A 22375-nucleotide genomic window follows, 5' to 3' on the forward strand; every position below is an offset into this window, starting at 1 on the left:
TTCCCCGTGCAATGTTGTTTTTCTTCTAACTTTACATGCATTATGGTAATGAGCTTTTATTTTGTGCATGGTCGTAGAAAATGTGTAACAAAAAAATCATTATCTGATTTTGAGATGGTATTTTATCCATTACAAAAAAATGTTTTGGGTCTTTTCAAATTTTACCACGAGTAATACCAAGTATCACCCAGCTGTGTGTTGGGTGATTGTTATTGATGGCTCCTGTGCCCTTACAGAAAGGTTTGATTTTTTATTTTACCTTTATTTAACTAGGCAAGTCAATTAAGAACAAATTCTTATTTTCAATGACGGCCTAGGAACAGTGGGTTAACTGCCTGTTCAGGGGCAGAACGACAGATTTGTACCTTGTCAGCTCGGGGATTTGAACTTGCAGCCTTTACTAGCCCAACACTCTAACCACTAGGCTACCCTGCCGCCCCAGATAACAATGCACATGACATTGGTTTTATACCTGTGTTGTAACCTGGGCTCTAAATAAAAAAATGCCATTGGTAGCACGGTTTTTCATTGGTAGAAAAGTTAGAAGCACCACATAACAATTTACAAGCAGCAGAAAAATATATTTTTAAGATATATAGCCTACCTATTTACTTTTAAGTGCATCTCCTGAAGAAGATATACATTTTCCTTTCTGTGCCACAAAATGTTTGCATAAACTGGTAAAGTTGCCAGGTTATTAGTAGGGCTGCAAGATATGGGCAATTTTTAAATCAAAGATCGCGATTTGACTTGCAATATATATCAAAACATTTGAGTGAACTGTTGTAATCATAGAGATAGAATGATTATTATAATCCTATGGTTGGTGTTTAGCATGACAACAAATGAAAAAGCTAGGTAGGAGTTATGAAAGGGTGGGAACCAACGTGTTGGTTGGTGTTTCCCAGAGGACCCTAATCATATTTGAATAACATTTAGACAAAAATTGTAGAATTGACTATCTGATTCAGAACATGCCGTTGCACAAACATGCTGATCTACATCATGAGTAGCAACCTGTATTCGATCTAACATTTGCTTTGCCCTACCTAGTAGCTATTTAGCTAAGTAGCATTTAGTTAGCAATTAGCATTAGTGATTAGCATTATTTTAGGCACTGGTTGTAACACTGTAGTTAGCCTACACTAGTAACACAGTAATCATGCTATTGCATTGTAATAGCATACTAATGGAGTTTAGCTGTTTATGTAATGAGACAAATAGGGAGGGACTGTATGTAAGTGACTCATGAAATTGAATTTGATTTAATTTCCATATTTCACATGTACCAAAAAAATAAATAGAAATTGAATTAAGTCTGACAGACTTAACTCCTAAAGAACACAAAAAACATGAAGCACTGGGAGGGGGTTGGTGTGTGGGATGTGGTGTGGAGTTAATTATTAATTTTTGAATTCTTCAGATGGTGAAAATGGTTAAAAATGATATTTTTTGCTCTTAATGAAGTACCATTTGCTCATTACCTTAATGCGGTCTAATCTACCGTAACACAGATCTCATTACCAAAATGCATCAATGGTAAAATAATCCTAGAATAATATTACAAAATCCAAATTATTTGAGCTGTGCATAAAATGTAAATTTCTCTTTATATTTATGTACTTTAAATATGAATAAGTTTAAAACAGAAAATAACAAAAATGTCAAAAAAAAAGAAAATCAATTTATTAAGTATATTTTCATTTCGAGTCGTAATAACTCCGGTATCTAGGCAATTTGCAACATTTTCACCATCCAATGTTGTTTTTCTTCTTACTTTACAAGCGTTACGGTAATGAGATTTTAAGAAATGCGAGGTCTTGGAAAGTATGTAAAAATGTATCTGATGATTAATTTAACAGTCACTCATTTGAGATTTTATCCATTACAAAATAACTTGTTTTTGTCTTGGCCAAGAGTAATACCAAGTTATCAAGAATCACCTAGCTGTGTACCAAACAACACCCTATTCCCTACATACTGCATCATGTCCTGTTTTTGGCTTAGCCAGATTAAGTGATATGACATGCTATTCTATAAAATCCTTTCTCCGTAATAATATTACCTGATTGAGCTAATCATGTAAATGTAATTAACTAGAGAGTCAGGGCACCACAAAATAATATTTATAGAGCTGTTATCTTCCGAATAAACTTTTAAAGACCTAGTAATATTTTACATCAATAGCAGTCAATATTAATCGTCACCTTAATTCAGTCTCATCTGAAAGTTGTAAATTATTGGTTATCTTCACGAACCCTGGCTAACAAGTTGAATCAGCAATACAAAATTGGGTTTAATTATTTATTTACTAAATACCTAACTAATCACATAGAATTGCATATACACAGAAGGAATTATACCTTGATTACAAATGACTTCATAAAGGAAAACATCCCTAGCGGGCAGAACAGATATGACAGCTGGTTACACAAAAGAAAGGGGACTGGGTTTGAGTGAAAGAGCGGGAAGACTTGAGGAACAAAGGGAGAAGCCATGCTATCGTAAATACAGTATCTTATGCATTCTAAATTACCGCCCATTTGGAAAAGGAAAATGCAATAAATATTTACTCTGAGCTGCGCTTCGGTAGGTTGGTGGTAGATGGAAGGCCGTGTTGCCAAACCGAGTCCTTTGTCCTTTGAAGAATGTCTCTGCTGGTAAATTGAATACGTTGTAGTAACGTCGTTGTGTGGTAGACGGAATACTCTGTCTGTTCTTTTCTAGCCCGCTTTTGCAGCTGCTGTTGCTAACTCAACGGCTAGGAGGTATCACTTCTGTAGTGAATAATAGTTCAAAGTTCATACCATTCGCAACCAAAGCTCACGCTGAGGTTGGCTTAGTTCTGTAGTTGACATGTTAGTCCTTTTAACACAGAGGCTGCAGACCTCACGTACTTGGAACAGGAGGTTACATTTTCATCAAGGCTTTATATAGTGGAGCGAGAAGGGTGTGTTTGAAAAGTTTTATAACCCAGTTTTATAACCCTCTTCACAGGGGCGGGCCACTGATTGATCAGAGCCCTAACCTTGGAAGCTAAAATTACATTTAATCTCTTCACCAATATTTTTATATTCAAACATTTAAATTGAACAACAATTCCATGTGAATCCGATAACTCTGATGTGTAGACTTTCCACTGTCGAGTTTGTCATCCTATCATTGATGAGAATGTCTCAGATGACAACCCAGCTGACATCATATTCATTAAGTACCACCGCATATGTTCAATTGGTTGGATTACCAGAATATAGTTCACTTCCCCCCACCTACTGATGTTCCCAGAATCTCTATGTTAACCAAGGTGTTTTCAAATTCCACATCAGTAGGGTAGAGAGGAAAAAGGGGGGGAAGAGGCATTTATGACTGTCATAAACCTACCCCCATGCCAACGTCATGACACTGAGTAGTGCAATATATAGGAGATAGTCTACATCCCAAATGGTACCCTAAAACAGTTCCTCAAACTGAAACGTCTTCCACACAGGTGTCTCTCTTCCGCTTTCCTCCATCTTAGCTCCCCAGAGTGTATTCATAATCACGTCCCTAGGGTCTTTACATTTAATGTGACCTGTCTGTCTGTCATGCATACTGTAGAGGGTTTCTTTTAGAAGGACGATGAGCTAACGTCTCAAATCATCTTGATTCGTCTGCAGGTCTGGACTGCAAGACACTGTACAGGACACGTCTCGCATCCGCCTCAGATGGCCCAACACAGAGTCAGAGAGAGGGTGAATTATTATTATTACTCTTCAGTTGTATTTGTTCTGTTCGAATTAGTAGTGATGTGTCATTAATCCTTGAAATTAAGAGCTTTGACTGACTGTTACATTTGTGGGGGTATTTGCAGTGACAACATTTTCTTTGTACTACTTGTATAAGTAATGCACGTTCATACTTTTCTCGCACCCAGTGTATGACTGGATACAACTTTCTAGTATCCTATATAAATGTATGAATATCATGCAATGCGTTCAAAATGCCCGGGAAAGCATTGGGAGCAAATCTGTGACAAATCTGATTGAATTAAATCCATTTGGTCAGACCCGCTGACTGTTTCTCTCTCTCACCTCTTTCCCCAGAGGTGGAGTCGGGGCCTGGTAGTGACGTGGGCGCCGTTTCGGAGTGTTTACTCCGCTACCTGCGGGAGCTGCCGTCCCCCGTCATCCCCCCCGGTGTTTACCCAGACCTGCAGGCTGTGCTGCAGCAGGGCGCCGCGGGTACATGCCACATTTCACTCACCCCTGCTTGTGCGCAACCAGTGCCCCCCACCAACCCATCCCCAGCCCCGACGAAACAGACCCAGGCAATAGCAAGTAACAGAATCGCATGAAGCCGAACGAGCAAACAGATAAATTGTATGGCGAGTCAATCACGTGCCCCCCTCCTGCCTGAGGGAATAGGCCCAGTGTGGAGTGCTGGGGATGAGCTAGTCACAGGCATCCCAGAAATGTTGTAACATATATTGCTTCCCTGGTGATGTCAGGGACGGTGTGCGTGCCTGCATGCATATGAGAGAAAGAGAAGGGGGTGTTGTGTGTGTGTGTGTGTTGAGAGAGTTCCTGTTTGTGTGTGCACTTGCAGGTGTGTGTATGTAATGGGCTGCCGTAACACATGTGGTGTCCGTCCTCCCACAGACTGGTCCAAGGCTGTGGCGGCGAGCAGCAGTGGAGGCAGGGAGCTGAGCCTGGTCCTGGAGAGGGCCACCAGCATGTCCCTGCATCACCACCTCACACTGCACTACCTGCTCACACACCTGGGTAAGGTGATCCAGACCTCCCATCTTAATGGCCTGGACTTTCACACCCTGGGTCTGGTCTTCGGGCCGCTGCTGATCCGGCACAGCTCTGCCACTGGGTGAGTAGGAGAATCCCTAATCTAACATATGAGTAAAGGAGGTTGCACACTGTTCAACAAGCCCAACACACTTCAACATTCTTAAGTTGGTTGTTTTTACAATGTTATAAAGCCACTTTCACATCACCCAGACAAACACCAACGAACAGAGTACGCCGCTCGTCTGTGTTGGTTGGTGTTGTCCAATTCGGCATTTTCAATCAGAGTTTGGTGGTGTGTGCGGTGTGCAAGCAGTTTAATAGATTGCTTATTTTTAGTTGCTTTTCGCTAGGTCTCAAAGCACTTTACATTGCATTGGGTAACTAGTGTAACATCAAACCCCACCATTGTATATTTGCACCTAACTTGGTAATATACAGCAGCCATTTTGTGTCAGATTGCTGAGTTACCACATAGCCAGCGATATCCTCGAGACCGACGAGAGCTCCAACGTCACTGGGTGAGTGAGGGACGTGACCGTTAGACCTCGCTCCATCGTGCGACTCCAGTGGAAATGCATAAGGCCAAATGCTGTTACTACAGATGGCAGTCGAGTGCTTTTCCTCTTCCTGCACAGCACCATGTGTTTGAATGACCTGCCATTGACTGAACATCTTATGACCATGTGTCTGACTCCCTGCCGTTGTTGATTGACAGGTGGGAGGTGGGGGAGGAGTTCCCTGCACTGGCACTGGAGAGGCTTCTGATGGAGATGGCCATAGGACAGGAAGTCCCACACCCAGGTATTGATGGATAGATGCAGTGCTTCAAAATGGAGGGCTCCATAGAAATTAATATAGAAGCTAGAATGGATGGAAATGCTGTTTTTAGAATGGAATGTATTTACTGTTGGCTTAACTTGTTTGCAATTGTTTTGCAATGGTAGTTTGCATTTGTTTGGTAATTTAATGAGTTAGTGCTGATTATGACAGACTGATGTCAAAAAGTTGTTTGTTTCATATGTTAGAATCTGTAGGTTTGAATTAAATGTATTCTATGAATTAACTGTGATGCTTGTCAAAACCTTTCCTAACTAATGAACGTCTCTGTTTATGTGTAGCTCTACCAGCCATGCCAGTAAAGGTCAAAGATACAACTCCAGCCATGACTGAGAGCAGCATACTGAGTGATTCGGAGTGGTACTGGGGTGAAATCTCCAGGTGAAGAGCCATTCATGTAACAATAGCATTTCTACATCAATGAAATCATTTAATAAATCAACAAAATAGTAGGCCTATAGTTTAGTATTTAGGATTATAGTACTTATTTTTGGGGTGGATTAAAACAGGATTATAGTAAACATTATTGTGTATTGTAGTATAGGATACTCTGCACACATTGAACAGCCTATTATAATTGCGTGCAAGTGATTAAGTTGTATTGTGAAGGATGTGGTGCTTTCATGAATTCCCAATTGCCTCTAACTTTGCCGTTGTGTTCCCAGGGAGGAAGTGAATGAGAAGATGAGAGACACCCCCGACGGGACGTTCATGGTCCGTGACGCCTCCAGCAAACTGGAGGGAGAGTACACATTGACCCTCAGGTGAGAGGCTGCCCCCTGTAGATTATATATAGATGTTATGTCAACAGGACCATTAACATTACCGTTCCTGAACCTCTGTGAAAAAATGATACACAGAATCAAGTTCTAACTCCTTTTTGAATGTGGAATGTTTGCTATTGCGATACTTGGGACCTTTGTAGCTCAGCAGAGTAAAAAAAAAAAAATGTTAATGAAAGAACTGGAACTACTTTCTAAAGGACTTAAGACTGATTTCTCAACCGTTCCACAGGAAAGGCGGAAACAACAAGCTGATCAAGGTCTGCCACCGGGAAGGTCGCTATGGCTTCTCAGAGCCGCTCACCTTTATCACGGTGGTGGAGCTCATCAACCACTACCGCCATGAGTCCCTGGCCCAGTACAACGCCAAGCTGGACACCCGGCTACTCTACCCAGTCTCCACATTCCAGCAGGTACATACACTACATGAACAACAACTGAACAACATACAAATTGTCCATGAAAATGAACAAGTATTTTTGCTGGCCCACCTCTCTTAAGGCTACACAAAACCCTCCTGTAATTGATACTATGGTCATATTTGTGAAATATCTGAGGGGTTGCCATTTAGGCACCTGAAGTTCCAGGATAATGCATTTAATTTAGAATGCAAGTTGGAATGGCCTTTTCATTGAACTTTTGATGCCAAAATGGAGAAAACAGTTCCTGCTGAATTTGTATTGCTGTCCTCCATCCTGAGTGGCTGCTTGGTGAGTATTCTCACTGACTGTTGGCTGACGTGAGAACCATATATTTGGAGAGTTAGGATATTGAGGTTTCTGCATTATGATCCATTTACATGACACTACATTCCATGGCAGCCATGTTAGCTCCCCATGGGCAATGTTGACCAATAGCAGTTCACTGAATTTTCTGAATTTTTAACAATGCTATGCTCAAGATTCTCGTCAAGGGCGCTAACATGACGAACTGTTTTAAAAGTTGTCCCAACTCTCTAAATATATGGCCCTGGCTAACATTTCTCCTCAGGAGCAGCTGGTGAAGGAGGACAGCACTGAGGCGGTGGGCGAGCAGCTGAAGGTGTACCACGAGCAGTACCAGGAGAAGAGCTGGGAGTATGACGTGCTCTACGAGGAGTACACACATACCTCACAGGTCCTATATTGCTTATTATAAACTGGGTGGTTCGAGCACTGAATGCTGATTGGCGGGTATGACAAAACATTTATTTTACTGCTCTAAGTACGTTGGTAACCAGTTTATAATAGTAATAAGACACCTCGGAGGTTCGTGGCATATTGGCAATATACCACAGCTAAGGGCTGTATCCTGGCACTCTGCATTGCATCGTGCTTAAGAACAGCCCTTAGCTGTAATATATTGGCCATACACCACACCTCCTCGGGCCTTATTGCTTTACTATACTGTATAGAGACTATTAGTCCACACTACTGACTTCTGGACCACCCCTCTCAAGCTCTGTCACAAAATGATTTGTCTTGTATTTGTCTTTTTTGTATCCTTCCTCTGTAACCAATGATGTGAAGGAACTGGTGAAAATGTCATGATGGAAAATCACATGCCTCCTAACTGTCATGAGGTGATCCCGTTTGTGTCTCTGTCAGGAGCTCCAGATGAAGCGCACAGCCATCGAGGCCTTCAACGAGACCATCAAGATCTTCGAAGAGCAGTGTGAGACTCAGGAGCGCTACAGCAAAGAGACCATCGAGAAGTTCCGACGTGAAGGCAACGACAAAGAGATCCAGAAGTAAGCATTTTGCCTATTCATAGTGACATGGGTATTTACACCACAGCCTGTATCAAACTAGTACCTATGTATGTAGCATGTATTTACCACATAGCCAGCCAATGTATTGTAAAGAACAGTCAAACCAAACCAGACCACTACAAATGAACCCCAGAGCAAAAACTGTTATGGAGCTTTCTTCCCACTCACTTCAGGATCCAGAGCAACTCAGAGCGTCTGAAGTCTCGGGTGACAGAGATCCACGACAGCAAGAGGAAGCTGGAGCAGGACCTGAAACAGCAGGCAACCGACAACAGAGAGATTGACAAGAGGATGAACAGCCTGAAACCAGACCTCATGCAGCTAAGGAAGATCAGGGACCAGTACCTGGTGTAAGAAAACGCTATGCTGTACAATGCTATACTATCCCAGCCCTTACATTTATATTCGGTCTTTATCCAAGAACTCTTAGCTAGAACCTAATTGGGTTAACCTTTTGGGACAGACATGGAAAAACCTACATGGGCTACCACATGGGTCCTTATGGCTGCATTTACACAGGCAGTTCAATTTTGTTTCTTTTTTCCACTAATTTGTCTTTTGACCAATCAGATCAGCACTTTTGCCAATAATTGGGCAAGATCAGAATTGGGCTGCTTGTGTAAATGCAGCCAAGTGGACCCCTTACCATTTTTACAGGGCTACAGTAATCTTATTTGTTTTTCATTTGGAAGACTCTTTAATATTTTGGACCATTCAGAATATGTTTTCTGGACAGTCTTTTCTAACAAGACGATTTTATCTAGCTCAATAATTACATATGGTATTCATTTTAGTTCAGTCAGTGTAGGAGGCCAAATCTCTAATTTCAGTTTCATTTTACTACAAATTCAACAAAATACTTGATTCCTTAAAAATAATACATTCCCAGCATATTACAGCATGTGAATCGCAAATCATTTGCCAAGCAATTCCTGAACAATTCATCAGCATTCTGACAAATGGCAGCCGTCATTCTGATTCAGATTGTACTTGCCTGGGTAGCAATTAACATGACTTGAAACTTGGACCGAATAAGCCAACAGACGATAAATACAGCGAGGGCAGTATAATTAGCTGCTGAGAAATGTACACTCACAAAAAACAACATAGTCAACTCAGTGGTTCAAACATGTCATGAGTGTTTCTTTACTACTAACACAAGCCTGATCAGCAAGCAAGCCATGTTTGTTGGCTCCCATGCAAAACGAGCTGGCTAACAGTAATCAGTGTTGCCAACTTAGCAACTTTGTTGCTATATTTAGCAACTATTCAGACCCCTGTAGCGACACATTTTCAAAAAAAATCGACTAGCGACAAATCTAGCCACTTTTTCTGGTGTTATTGGAGACTCTAACGTGAAAGCACGTATCGTTCTTACTCTTCTCAACGAGCAGCGGGTGCTGCTGTGGGCCCCATCCCCGTCCCAAAGAAGTCACAGGCGGCCCAGTCCCCGCGCAGCAGTCCCTCCCAGCTGCAGTCAGAGCAGGAGATGTTCACCCCTCCGCGTCCAGACTGCAAATGAATCGCGCATGCGGGAAGCCGTCGCTGGCTGATCCCCCCCCCCCCCTGGCTTACATTTAGGGCGGGATGGAAATGTAAAATGTTCTTTGTCTAAAATAAATCACTGCACATAAATAAATCACTGCATTTGACTCACACAGACAGCCTGTCACTTACTCACCTTATCCACTGTGTGTGTGCCTCTCTGTGACATAAGCTAAACATCTAGCTGGCTAGCTCATCATGTCTCAGTCTAAACTGTACACTCAAAAATACAGAAAGGGGTGGGAATCAAACCCTGAATTCTAAGGCTGGTTGAAGCTGTTTATTGGAGATGATACATGGGTGTACTGCCTGTATTGTAAGGCTGATTTCTATGCCAAACTTAGTGATGTAAATAAAACACATGACAACTCAAAAACATACTCAAAATGCAAAACCTTATAACAGTTTCACCCAAAACAAGCTGCCATTTATGGTTTAAAAAATTGACTCTGCAATAAAGTCTGAAGCCACCATGGCATTAGCTATAACACTGTTCCATGCTGGCATGTGATCACATTGGATAAGTATGTAGAGCTGCTTTCTCAGACTCCACTGCTGCTACCCACTTCAAAGTGCACAGAAATGATTAATGGTGTTCTAGCACCATACTTTCTGAAAAAGTTGGTCGCAGATGTGGATGACTAGCATTTCAGCCTCCTCCTCGATGAGTCCAAGGATGTAAGGGTTTCTAAGTACCAGGGGTTGTGATAAGGTACTTTAGTGACACCAAGTAGACAATTGTATCAACTCTTCTGGGGCTTGTTGAGTTGGAGGGAGGAGATGCCAAAACTAAAGCCTGTGCTGTTGTGGCTTTCCTCGAGAAGTGTTTTCTTAAAAAATAGAAACTCCTGGAGATAGGGACTGACAATGCCTCTTATGACGGGGGGATTAACAATGGGATCCATAAAGTGCTGACGGAGCAGTATGGCCTCAATATCTGGTTCTTGTTCACTCTCTGCAGCTTGCTCATTTGTAGGTCTAAACCTATTTAGGGTGTTTTTTACTCACTTTTGTCTCTCCCACGATGTTATCCCTCTCCTACAGCGTCCATCACAATTACATGCACATGGTCAATTATGCAAATTAGGCGATGACATCATTTCGCAACTTTTAGGACAGCCAATAGCTACTTTCCTTACTGAGGAGTTGGCGACACTGACAGGAACTAGCTCAACAATAAACCAAAGCCCAGTATGTTCGTGACGGGGCTTGATAGCTACCTCGACAACAAGGACTATTTTTGAGCTAGCTAGCCATATTGTTTCAGCTCGTCTTGAGTTAGAAACATAGCGTTAGCTAGCTTACTAGAAACAATGCCAAACATTAGCTAGCTAGCTATCGTTCGTTATAACAAGTCTGCAGCCAGGCAACATCAGAAAATACCAAAACTGATTAGCTAGCTAACCACACAAAAAACATAACATATAGTCCATTCCACATACCGGTCAAATCACTTTGTAGATTCCCAGCTCCTGTTGTCTTGCCTTGACATGGAGTTAGAACCCCAACATTTACTGTACAGTCTTTAGTTTAGCACCTGAATTTTGAAGTTCCGTCATATGCCCTTGCTCCTCAAAATATTGAATGTGCATGAGTCTTTAAAGAAAATATGACAGCACGCACTAGCTAATAGCTTTTCATGCAAACATTATGTTGAGAGGAATTTCACCAGCATGATATCAATTAAACAATTAAACCCGCACGAACATGAAAATGTTGACACAACTTTGTTATTTTAGCTTCTCTACATTTCATTAGTTGGCGTTTTTACAGCGCATTAAAAAGTATTCAGGGCCCATTTTGGACCCACACTATAACCCGCAGAGGTTTTCTCCATAGACAGGTTTTCTATAATGCATGACCCAGGTGCTATGCCCAACGGGGTCCCAGAGACAATCCCTGGCCATATTCACACCAGGTAACCCCTTTATAAATGGTAAAGGGCCCATTTGGGACCTATGTTATAGTCCACATGGGTTTTCCCATGTGCGACCCTGGTAGTAAGCCCAACTGGGTCCCATAGACAGACCCTGACTATATACACTCGGTTTTTCCATGTCTTGCCCAAAAGGTCAACCCAAATGTGTACCAGCTAAGATAACCATGTAGAGCCGTTGCTCCCCACCTGGACATGTTGGTTGGGTGGCTATACAATGCTATGCGATGCTATGCTATACAATGCTATGTTGTGCTTCTTATTCTTTTCTATGAGTATTTGTGAACTGAATCGAAGAGGAATAGAGTCAAATTCTCTTTCTTTGGTCTTGCAGGTGGTTGACACAGAAGGGGACCAGGCAGAAGAAGATTAATGAATGGCTGGGCATAAAGAATGAGGCAGAAGAGTAAGTGATGAAGAAGAAATGTTTGGCAAGTGATTAGATCACTTGTTAAGAGCTACGTACATGGGCAGGAGCGGACTGGAACCAGAAATTGGCTCTGGCATTTCTAATACACCCGCCCATTTTACACCCATTATAATTTTGCTAAAAAAAAAGTTGTTGGACAGGCCGTAATAGGCTAAAAATTAACCAGCCCATCTGGCATTTACACATCTGACCATCTGTAAATGTTGAATTTGAAACTGTTGCCTTGTATTCTGTATTGACGTCAAATTTATGTCATATTCTGGTTGTAAAAATACATTTTATAAAATGACATAGTTACATAATTGCAACCAATTCTGCCCACTGACAATGATCATGTTGTCTTTCCCTAAAAGGCCAAAGGCTTTTAAACTCTGCACCATCTCCCCAAATGTCTGCAGCATCAAAATACATCTAATAATAAACCTAAAACTGTTATAAAGGATTTAGAAAGACATCCAGTAAGACGATGAGTCATTAACCCCCCCATCTTTAGGGCTCCCTAGTGGCTAAGCGGTCTAAGGCACTGCATTCCCTGGTTTGAATCCAGGCTGCATCACATCCGGCCATGATTGGGAGTTCCATAGGGCCAACACCTCCTTTGGCCGCTTTTCCTTCCAGTTCTCTGCTGCCAGTGACTGGAACGAATTGCAAAAATCGCTGAAGTTAGAGACTTATATTTACCTCACTAACTTTAAACATCAGCTATCTGAGCAGCTAACCGATCGCTGCAGCTGTACATAGTCCATCTGTAACTAGCTAACCCAATCTACCTACCTCATCCCCATATTGTTTTTAGTTACTTTTCTGCTCTTTTGCACACCAGTATCTCTACTTGCACATCATCATCTGCTCATCTATCACTCCAGTGTTAATTTGCTAAATTGTAACTACTTCGCTACTATGGCCTATTTATTGCCAACCTCACACCATTTGCACACACTGTATATAGACTTTCTTTTTTTCTATTGTGTTATTGACTGTGCGCTTGTTTATTCCATGTGTAACTCTGTGTTGTTGTTTGTGTCGCACTGCTTTGCTTTATCTTAGCCGGGTCGCAGTTGTAAATGAGAACTTGTTCTCAACTTGCCTACTTGGTTAAATAAAGGTGAAATTAAAAAATAAAAGGGCGACGCACAATTGGCCCAGCGTCGTCCGGTTTGGCCCGGGGTAGGCCGTCGTTGTAAATAAGAATTTGTTCTTAACTAACTTGCCTAATTAAATCAAGGTTCAATCTGTTTTCTTTTTTTATCTCCCTCCTACAGCTCCTACTGGCTGGTGGAGGAGGACGAAGGCTCGCCCCACCACGACGACGGCACCTGGTACATGGGCGACATCAAGCGCACCCAGGCAGAGGAGCTGCTGAGGGACAAGTGTGACGGCACCTTCCTCATCCGAGAGAGCCAGACGCAGAAGGGCTCCTATGCCTGCTCTGTAGTGTGAGTGTTTATTTCAATGTGTTACATGGCCTTTTGTGCCAGTCGAAAGAGCTAAGATTATTCATTGATGGGTTGATCTATTGAAAAATTGGCAAGTAGGAATATAGTATGTGGTTGTAACTAAAACCACATACTTTATCCCTATTCTTACTTGCCATTTTTAAGTAATGTTGTTGGCATCCCCTCAAATGACAATTGTACACTGTGCCATTGATTTAAGGGAACACCAGTAGACAACAAAGGGGAGACCCACATAGCTACTGCACTGTAAAAACAATTGTGTCGTTTTTACGGTAACTTATTGTCAGACAGTTACCTGTAAGTTATTATGAAAAATAAAAAGTATAGTATTCTACCTTAAATTCCATTGAAACTTTGGTTTAACAGTACATTTTAAACTTTACAGTTGCTTTGTAATTTTACATAAAATATTGTACCTTTTTTACAGTAACTTACAGGTAACTGGCTGCCAACTGGCTGCCAGCTGCCAGGATGCTTTTTACAGTGTGGAGTAGGTCAAAGCTGTGCCCTGGAAAACCTTAATAGCGCATGGGTGAAGTTGGGGCTTGTGATGATTGTGAATTTCCTTTATTTTTGGGCTTCAGACCAACCCTAACGTATAACCTAAAATGTTGTTTTTGTTTTTAATTACTAAGGAAACATTTGACATTTGACCTTCTGTTTGTTTGCATAAAACTGTAATCGCTTGTCTCCCCCAGTGTGGACGGCGACGCCAAACACTGCGTCATCTACAAGACGGACAAAGGCTACGGCTTCGCCGAGCCCTACAACCTCTATGGCTCCCTGAAGGACCTGGTGCTCCACTACAAGCACGAGTCCCTGGTCCAACACAACGACCAGCTGAATGTAACCCTGGCCTACCCGGTCCTCACCCAGACCTAGCAGCAGCACCCCAGATGAGGGGCAGCATGGCATGACGACCCCTAATGGAGACCAGAGCTTCTAAAGCATGGCAAATCAAGCACACTATGTACTACAGTACCAGCCACAGTAAACATGAGACAAAAAACATAGACGTGTTCGTAGACGAAAAACAACATAAGCACACAGTTATGATATAAGCTTTCAGACCATAGTTAGAAGAGCAAGAGGGAATGAGAGAGGAAAGGAGAGAGTCGGGAAGCTGGAGGGTAAAGATACTGGATGTAGAATAGATGGGGGAAGGGAAGTTGATGCCAGCTTTCAGATGCATGGTGCTGAAAAGGAGGGCTGGGGTGGAGGGTCAAACTGTTAGATTCTATAAAAAGCTTGCTTAAGTGCCATAGAGAGCCTTGATTGACCACAAGCCTGTGTTGGGAAAGAAGGGGACTGTGGGGTGGGTGGGTTGGTGCTGGGAGGGAGAGCAAACTGCAGCTTTAGAAATATATATAGATATATATAGATAGATATTGTTTTTTAAGTCCAATTTCCATGAAACTGCCGTGGGCTCTCCTCCAGTTTGTTGTAAGATATAAATTCTTTATGAAAAGAGATGTGATATATTTGGTGTATTGTGAATATATAGATGATATTCACAATAGATCAAATATATAGTGTATTGATGAATACAGTTTCTAAAGGGATTCAAGTTTCCCTTTTTCATTTAATCGTGGCTAGTGGAGAAATCTCTCCAAGCTCATTTCTACATTTCTGTTCTAGTCAGGATTGGGGTCAATTCCATTTATATTCTAGTCATTTCAGGAAGCACACTGAAATGCCAATTCCAATGATCTTTAATGCTTTTCAATGAGGAACATTTTACATTGGAATTTAATATACTTTCTGAATTGAGTGGAATTCAAATGGAATTGACCCCAACTCTGCTTCCAGTGCTTTCTTTTATATTGTAGCCTGTAGCCATGATTGATGGTATTACTGTTAGTATTCTTGGTGTTTTTATTTCTACGTGAATATACTCACAGAGCATCAATCTATTGGATCTTAACTCTCGGTGCTGTATGGCTTAGTCTCTTGGAAGCCTGTCTAGTACAATGTTCTTCTCATAAGCCTTTGCTTTTGTCACAGCGTTACTACTACTCACAGTACTTCCTCTTTGAGCTTGACTGTTGTTTTAATTTGACACAAGCTTGATTCACAGAGCTGTAGAACATTGTTGTACATAAGAAAAACCCCAGATTAACGTTATACGACCCATATATCTACAGACAGTAACAGGCAGCGTGACTGTCAGTCTAAAAGCTGTATTTGCTGTACGTAACCATGCAAACAGAAAGTATTGAATGCTTTCCTTTCCAACTGTGTCCCCCCGCAGGGGAAACTGCTGGAGGATGCACAGTATCCAGCTAAACTTGAGCCAAATGAAGGATGTCTTTCATGTAGCAAATAAAATATCTGATCCGTTTTGAGCATGACCACAGAGGTTCGAGAGATTTTCTATAAGTACAGAATGCATGTAAATCTTTCTTTTGGATAGTACCTAGACACTAGCCCTAGTACTCGTGCTGTTTTTAGTGTGTACGCCTCATGTCGTAGACCAGTATAATGCACAAACTATAGTAAGTGAATAAGAATACATGGAGATTTACAGACACACTCACTGTCGAGTGAATCCCTCCACGGGTACTGAGCAGTACTTTTGTTGTGTTGCTTCAGGGACTTACTCTGCCAATGCTTCTATTCCTTTTCCATAGCATAGACTTTGTTTGTGTGAATACACTTCAGCCAAAATTTGAAGGTTGATTCTTGACTTAAAGTGGAAATCCACCCAAACTATCTTTGGTATATATTTTTTCATTAGTCCACTTGATACAGTCCCAAAACATTTTAGGACTGTATCAACAGAAACAAATCTAAACAATTTTATTGAATGGTTTTCTCTTTTAAAGAAACATCATGTAATGAAACTGAGGATATCGAGGATTTAAGTTTGGTGACTTGATTTAAGTGCTGCGTTTAGATTTGTTGAGAACATTTGTAGAATGATGGCCACTCCTTTTTGGGCAGTTCTAAACATGATAATTTGCTCAAAGTGTGATTTATTCTCACTCTTTTGGTAATACAGATTAAGTATGATGCGTAAATATTGCAATTGAACAGTCATTCAAGTGGATTGGTTAATTAGTTATGGGAAATTAGATGGTACAAATGTTGGTTGGAGACAAAAATTATGTTAAGGATAAATACATTGGTACTGTTTAATGGTGCTTTGCACAGTTCTTGGCCAGAAGACTAGACAAGAATTAAACTCAAAGTGACATTAGTTGGGTGTCTTGAGAGGGATATAAAAGAGTGTGAATCACAAAGTTAAGAAGTGCCTTCTCTGTCTGCGTTACTCAGCTCTTGTCTTTATGTCAGAAGAGCTTCTCTCCTGTAGACAGAGCCACAGTGTACTGTAGTCTTTGTTTAAAAAACATTTGCCAATGTCATAGCCTGACGACCCGAACTAAATTCTTCCACTTCTCTGTTGTTCACTACATACTTTAGTCCGAGACTACCATCATTGAAGTAATTTGTGGTGAGGGGCGTTGTGCAAAATAAAGTAATCAGCGATTAGATTGTCTCTAAACCAATTAGTGTCAAAGCCAATGAGGAATTTTCAAACTGCCGCTTTACCCACGTGTTCTGGCTCTGGCCCAACCCATCGGTTTCTGGACCAATCAGGTGGCCCTGAATATATTTGCATTCGGTGACGGGTCGGGGAGGTATTGCGTAAGAAACTAATGTCCGGGGGTGTGGCATAGCGTTTGGCTGGAGCAAGGAGTCTGAGTAGCCAGGCAACTAATGTCAACCCCTGAAGAGAACTGACAAATGAGCATAGTTATCGTCTTTCCTTTAGTGTGTGTGTGTGTGTGTGTGGGTGTTGCGAGTTATGGAGGTTGTTTGTTTAGTTATGCTTCTCTTTTGTTCTTTTTGTGACTGGGGCTATTGGTTGGTGCTCTTCAGTGAGCGAGGCAGTTTCCTTTGGGGTTTGTTGTATATTGAATCAAACCTAGAGTGGATAGAAATGTGAATACACAGTCGTAGCCCAACACCGCGTTTTGTTTAATAAGCCGAATCTCATTCGATAAGCACTCAAATGAATGCATGCAGTATTTCTGTGTTTTCACATCAATACCCTGTGAATTCAGATCCAGTTTACCCAGCTACTGACCTATTTATTTACAGTCCGTCGGACCATCATTTTGTGAATGTGCTCTTTCCTGTTCCACACTCCTTAATTGAGTGTGTCTACGTCTACAAAGTATGAATTAATCCTAAACCATGTCAGTGAAGCTCAGTAAGCCATGATAGTGTTTTTTTATTAAGCATCTCATGTCAGGGATGTTTTATCTGACTTTCTTTGTGAATCAAAGTGAAAGAAAACGTTGTTGTCCCCTTATACAATACATAGGGTGGAGGCATGACAAACTTTGAAATAGTAGCCTGTATTCTGAACCTGTTTTGAAATTGACATTGAGGCAAGAGGGACTAATGTCCATTATTGCTGTTTTTCATGATTCAATTGTTTAACTGTATATACTATAAAACTGTGTTCCGTTTCTGGTTTTGATTGTGTCAGGCCTACCCATTTCCCATTTGAAAATGGGTGACCCGTTTCAAACCAAATGAAAGGGAAGCTAGCTAATATGCAATCGGTATAATTGGTCGGTCCTCAGCTCTTTAATGCTATATGAATGTCATGGAGTCACATTAACGTCACTTGCATTAACATTAATGTTAACATTTGTGCAGTGATCGTGTTTCAGTGGTCGTGCCCAATGAGATTGGTTTGCGGAAGAGGGATGAGGGTGAGTTGACCATTGTTGTGCTTTGACTTGGAGCAGAAGTTGCTTTGAATTGTCCTTTACCCTGTTATCGTGAAACAGCATGTGTCCAAGCACCCTCCAAAATGATCAGATGAATGACCCATTATTGCTTATCTCTGGTACAAAATACTTGTAATAAGGTATCATACTTCTACCATATCATTTACTGAATACAAGTAATTAACATTTATTACGTTTGATGAATATTTAGGTTTGAATCATATTTGGAAGAAATATATTGAAATATATCTTGACATATTGTTTTTGGGTTATATATTCTGATTTAATTATGCTGGAAACGGATCAGAAACAGAAGCTAACTTAATCAGAGCTTAGATGGTAACACGTCTATTGACGTGCCACAGCAGCATTTCATCAGTGGGCCAAGTGATATCTAGTTTCCAGAAACTCTGAGCTTTATCATAATCAACAGCAAGCTTTCCTTCTTTTTTGATTGTGGTTCTATTGATTTTAATTGACCCACAATAATTATAATGAAGAGGAGGCAGGCTCATCTATGTTTAAAATGCAGCTCTCAATCTAGTTGTCCATGATGATATCATACTGATTGGTCAACCTTGGCCCCATTTAACCAACTCACACATATGTGTTTGTATCAAGTCTGAGTCGAGATTATCAGTAGCCTTGACACCAGTGTCTTTCAGCAAAGCTCCATTGTTACTATCCTACCAAGGGTGGTGACAACAGAGCTGACCAACACTGGGACTAGCTGCTATCTAGACTACAGCCTGTATATTTTTAAGATTGTTTTTCTGAGCAGAAAGTAGTTTTCTATACAGATCTGCTTTGTCCATAGAATGGGGAAAGCACCTTTTTTATTTTCATTTATTTCAGATCATGGTGGCAATTATTTTTATTTTGACATGAACATGTATTCTCAGTTTGAGATTCTGGTTGTGTTTTTTATTTAGCAAAAGGAGGCAGTTTGAAAGTTTCACCAGGGGAGTGTTTGAGATGGTATGAAAATAATGTATAATTCGAAGAGTGGGGCATTTATTAATCATTGGATAAAGTCCCCCCAAATGCACTAGAAAACACATACTTTATACCATCCAAACATGTTGCCAACAACAATAGTTAAGGTACAAATGTACATGGATCAGAAACACTCCTTCGGGGAATAACAGACCTTTGTACATGGAACAATGATGGCATTAGAAAGTGTTCCTTTAAGGTGCCTGAGTAGGGTTTGTTTTTAATTAGGCTTTTAAGCTAATTGATTTGTCTGTCCAAGTGTTTGTTTTGGTTTGTTTTTGTTTGTTAATGATAACCGTACAGAATCTATCAAATAAGCTAGCTTGAATATTTTCCTCCATACAGAAAAGTACAAATGTTTACGATATCTAATTAACCAAATAGCAAGTATGCGTTTGAGAATCAATCAGTCTGTCACTATAAATGACTGATCGATTGATTTGATTTATTTCTTTCCTCTGTCATTTTAAACTTGAAGATGTTATGACTGCTTATTCTTTTGTTTAGATGTTGTTGTTTTTTACTTGTCAAACAGTGCTCCCTCACTATGACAAAAGAAGAATTGTTACCTTCGTCTGCTTAGAACAAAATCGACATATTTTTCTTTTTCTTTAAAGGCACCCAGGGCAGAATGGTCCCTGGGTGGCTTAGAATCATTAAGGAGATGCTGAACAGGCCGATTGGCATGTGTTTTTCTGTTTCTCATGACAAAAGGTAGATTTCAGTCTTGGAGGTGTGTTTCCTGACCGATTCCTCATTTGGTTAATAATGTTTGTCCCCCATTAGACACTGGAAGCCTATTTCCCCTCCTCAAAATCCCAAAATGAATCTAGGATAAGAAGAAATCTGTCATTCATTTAGACTTTTTGGCCGAGGATGTTTTAGTTGCAAAATTAGAAATCTGACTAAGGTGTTTGGTGCAGTATTTCTCAAGTTTAAAGAAATCAGAGACGCATTGTGTTACGTTAACAAAGTCTGAGCTGCTGAGCACGTCTGCCTTACTGTCTATGCTATTGGATATAGAGAAATCACCGCAGCTATTCATCCCCTGTTAGTAGGTAAATGGACATCGTTGAATCAAAACCCAACATTAATTTACCTGTTGTGACACACGGATGTTCCAAACTCCGTTTTAGACCAGACTGACCCTATGACAAAAATTATCCTATTTACACTTTGTTGTAAATTTTGACATTTGAATAAATGTTTCTGACACATATCGATGACACAAATCCTAACTTCAGACAATCTTAATTTAGCGTTTTTGCACATTGTGCATTGATATCAATGGGAGATTTTTTTTTAATTAATAATAATACATTCATTTTTTGGAGTTAGTCGCAAATCTCAAGTTAGGTTTTGGCTGTAGATTACACCATAGATGATTTGGGAGGCTTTAGTTTTCAGACTGCTTTTCAAGAATGAGAGAGAGGTTTAGCCAACTAGTACATTTTAATTTGGAAATTGGAAATGAGAAGAGGCATGGGTTTCGATTTTGCACTAAGAGGTCATCCTCGTCTCACTAAGATGGAGAAATGCAGTACATTCGTTGACTTGCTCTCTGTCATTCAAAACAGAGTCAATTAAAAATAATGCTTTTTGTTTACTTTTGTTATCTAATCTCTGCAACCCTTCAATGTAGATTTCATCCTAGGTGGTGTTTGTGATCATGTGACAGTTGTAGAATGCACGTCCGGTACAGTACATTTTGACAAACCTTTATTTGCTTTGGAGAAATCAAAGTGCAGTATGATAATATGATTCTTATTGTAGCGAGATTTGGCATCATGTTTTTCCCTTTTTTCAAAACGGTAAAATGGACATGAACCAGACTGTCTGATAAAGCTACTCTACACCAAAGTGCAATTGAACTCAGAGGGAGCACTGTTGGTGAACCAGTGGGAGTCTTCTCTCCTGGTTGTGTTGTGCACAATCTTTATGTATGGAAGATTATTCTTCTTCTCATCTTTTTCCAGTCTGTCTTAGATAATTCAGATGCAACATTTTTTATTTTGTTTTCTGTGTACAGCTTGCTTCGGAGTTGTCTCAAACAGGTACTCTTACTTCTGTACGGTTCTTTCCTTAGGATGATGCAATGATTTAAAAAAAATAATAATAAAACATGTAAGAAAAAGAAAGAGGTCTCCATGTGTATTTTTTCAGTAAGTTTGACATGTAGCCATGAGTTCAGTCAAACCTATGATGAGAATAAATGGGGATAGAGCTGCAGCAAAGGTAGCTGGTGGAACCTTAATTTGGGAGGACGGTTTGGTAGTAATGGCTGAAATGGAACGAATGGAATGGCACTGACACATCACACAATTTCCTTGTGTTTGTACCATTCCATTCACTTTATTCCCGTCATTATGAGCCCTCATCCTCTCCCCAGCCTCCTGGCAGTTGGGGTCAATTCCATTTTAATTCCTGTCAGTTGAAGGCTGGTGGACTTCGTGCTGAGGCTGACTTGTGACGCAGTCAGTATTGAATTTCAACCACACGAGGGAGACATTTTTTGTTGTTGTCTCACAGTGCCGAGTGAAAGTTTATACACCCATTGCACAGTCTTCACATTTTGTTGCCTTAAAATTTTATCTAAAAAGGGATTTACATTTCATTATGATTTGCTAATCCACATTTTCAGAGTGAAAGTAAATGATAGAAACATTTCCTAATTAATTATAAATACAAAAAATTGTGTATGTCTTCACACCCCAGTCAATACTTGATGGAAGCACCTTTGGCAGCCATTGCAGCTGTGAATAATTTTGAATAAGATTCTACCAACTTAGGGCAACTGTATTTCCATTGGTTTTGTCAAAATTGCTTAAGCTCTGTAGAAATGGTTGGGAATCATTGATGAACAGCAATATTGAAACCTTGTTCCCGTCATTTTTTTTTAGCAAATGTAAGTCTGAACTGAAGACTCAGTTTGCTCCTTTCATATTTATTTTTATCTTTGTCCCTGCCAATGACAAGCATACACATAACATGATGTCGCCAACCGCAACACTTGAAATACAGAGGGTTTCAAATCAAAGTTTATTTGTCACGTGCGCCCGAATACAACAGTGAAATACTTACTTACAGGCTCTAACCAATAGTGCGGGAAAAAAAGGTGT

The 22375-nt window shown here is 40.5% G+C and overlaps 1 protein-coding gene across 4 annotated transcripts in view; it reads left to right on the top strand.

Moving 5' to 3' along the window:
• Nucleotides 1-21394, top strand: part of LOC135558527 (phosphatidylinositol 3-kinase regulatory subunit beta-like) — a 49768-nt gene extending 28374 nt beyond the window's left edge. For 3 of the 4 annotated variants that reach the window (XM_064992391.1, XM_064992390.1, XM_064992392.1), the window contains 13 exons: nucleotides 3657-3731; nucleotides 4083-4220; nucleotides 4638-4857; nucleotides 5494-5579; nucleotides 5897-5996; nucleotides 6281-6379; nucleotides 6630-6810; nucleotides 7388-7513; nucleotides 7984-8126; nucleotides 8321-8497; nucleotides 11963-12034; nucleotides 13321-13494; nucleotides 14214-21394. In XM_064992391.1, coding sequence (XP_064848463.1) covers nucleotides 3657-3731; nucleotides 4083-4220; nucleotides 4638-4857; nucleotides 5494-5579; nucleotides 5897-5996; nucleotides 6281-6379; nucleotides 6630-6810; nucleotides 7388-7513; nucleotides 7984-8126; nucleotides 8321-8497; nucleotides 11963-12034; nucleotides 13321-13494; nucleotides 14214-14397 — 1775 coding nt within the window. In that variant the 3' untranslated portion in view covers nucleotides 14398-21394. Of the gene's footprint in view, nucleotides 1-3656; nucleotides 3732-4082; nucleotides 4221-4637; nucleotides 4858-5493; nucleotides 5580-5896; nucleotides 6013-6280; nucleotides 6380-6629; nucleotides 6811-7387; nucleotides 7514-7983; nucleotides 8127-8320; nucleotides 8498-11962; nucleotides 12035-13320; nucleotides 13495-14213 lie in introns of those variants that run through there. The other variant, XM_064992394.1, reaches the window with a different exon arrangement.
• Nucleotides 21395-22375: the final 981 nt, after the last annotated feature.

The sequence above is a fragment of the Oncorhynchus masou genome, chromosome 17, assembly GCF_036934945.1.
Source record: "Oncorhynchus masou masou isolate Uvic2021 chromosome 17, UVic_Omas_1.1, whole genome shotgun sequence".
Lineage (NCBI taxonomy): Eukaryota > Metazoa > Chordata > Actinopteri > Salmoniformes > Salmonidae > Oncorhynchus > Oncorhynchus masou.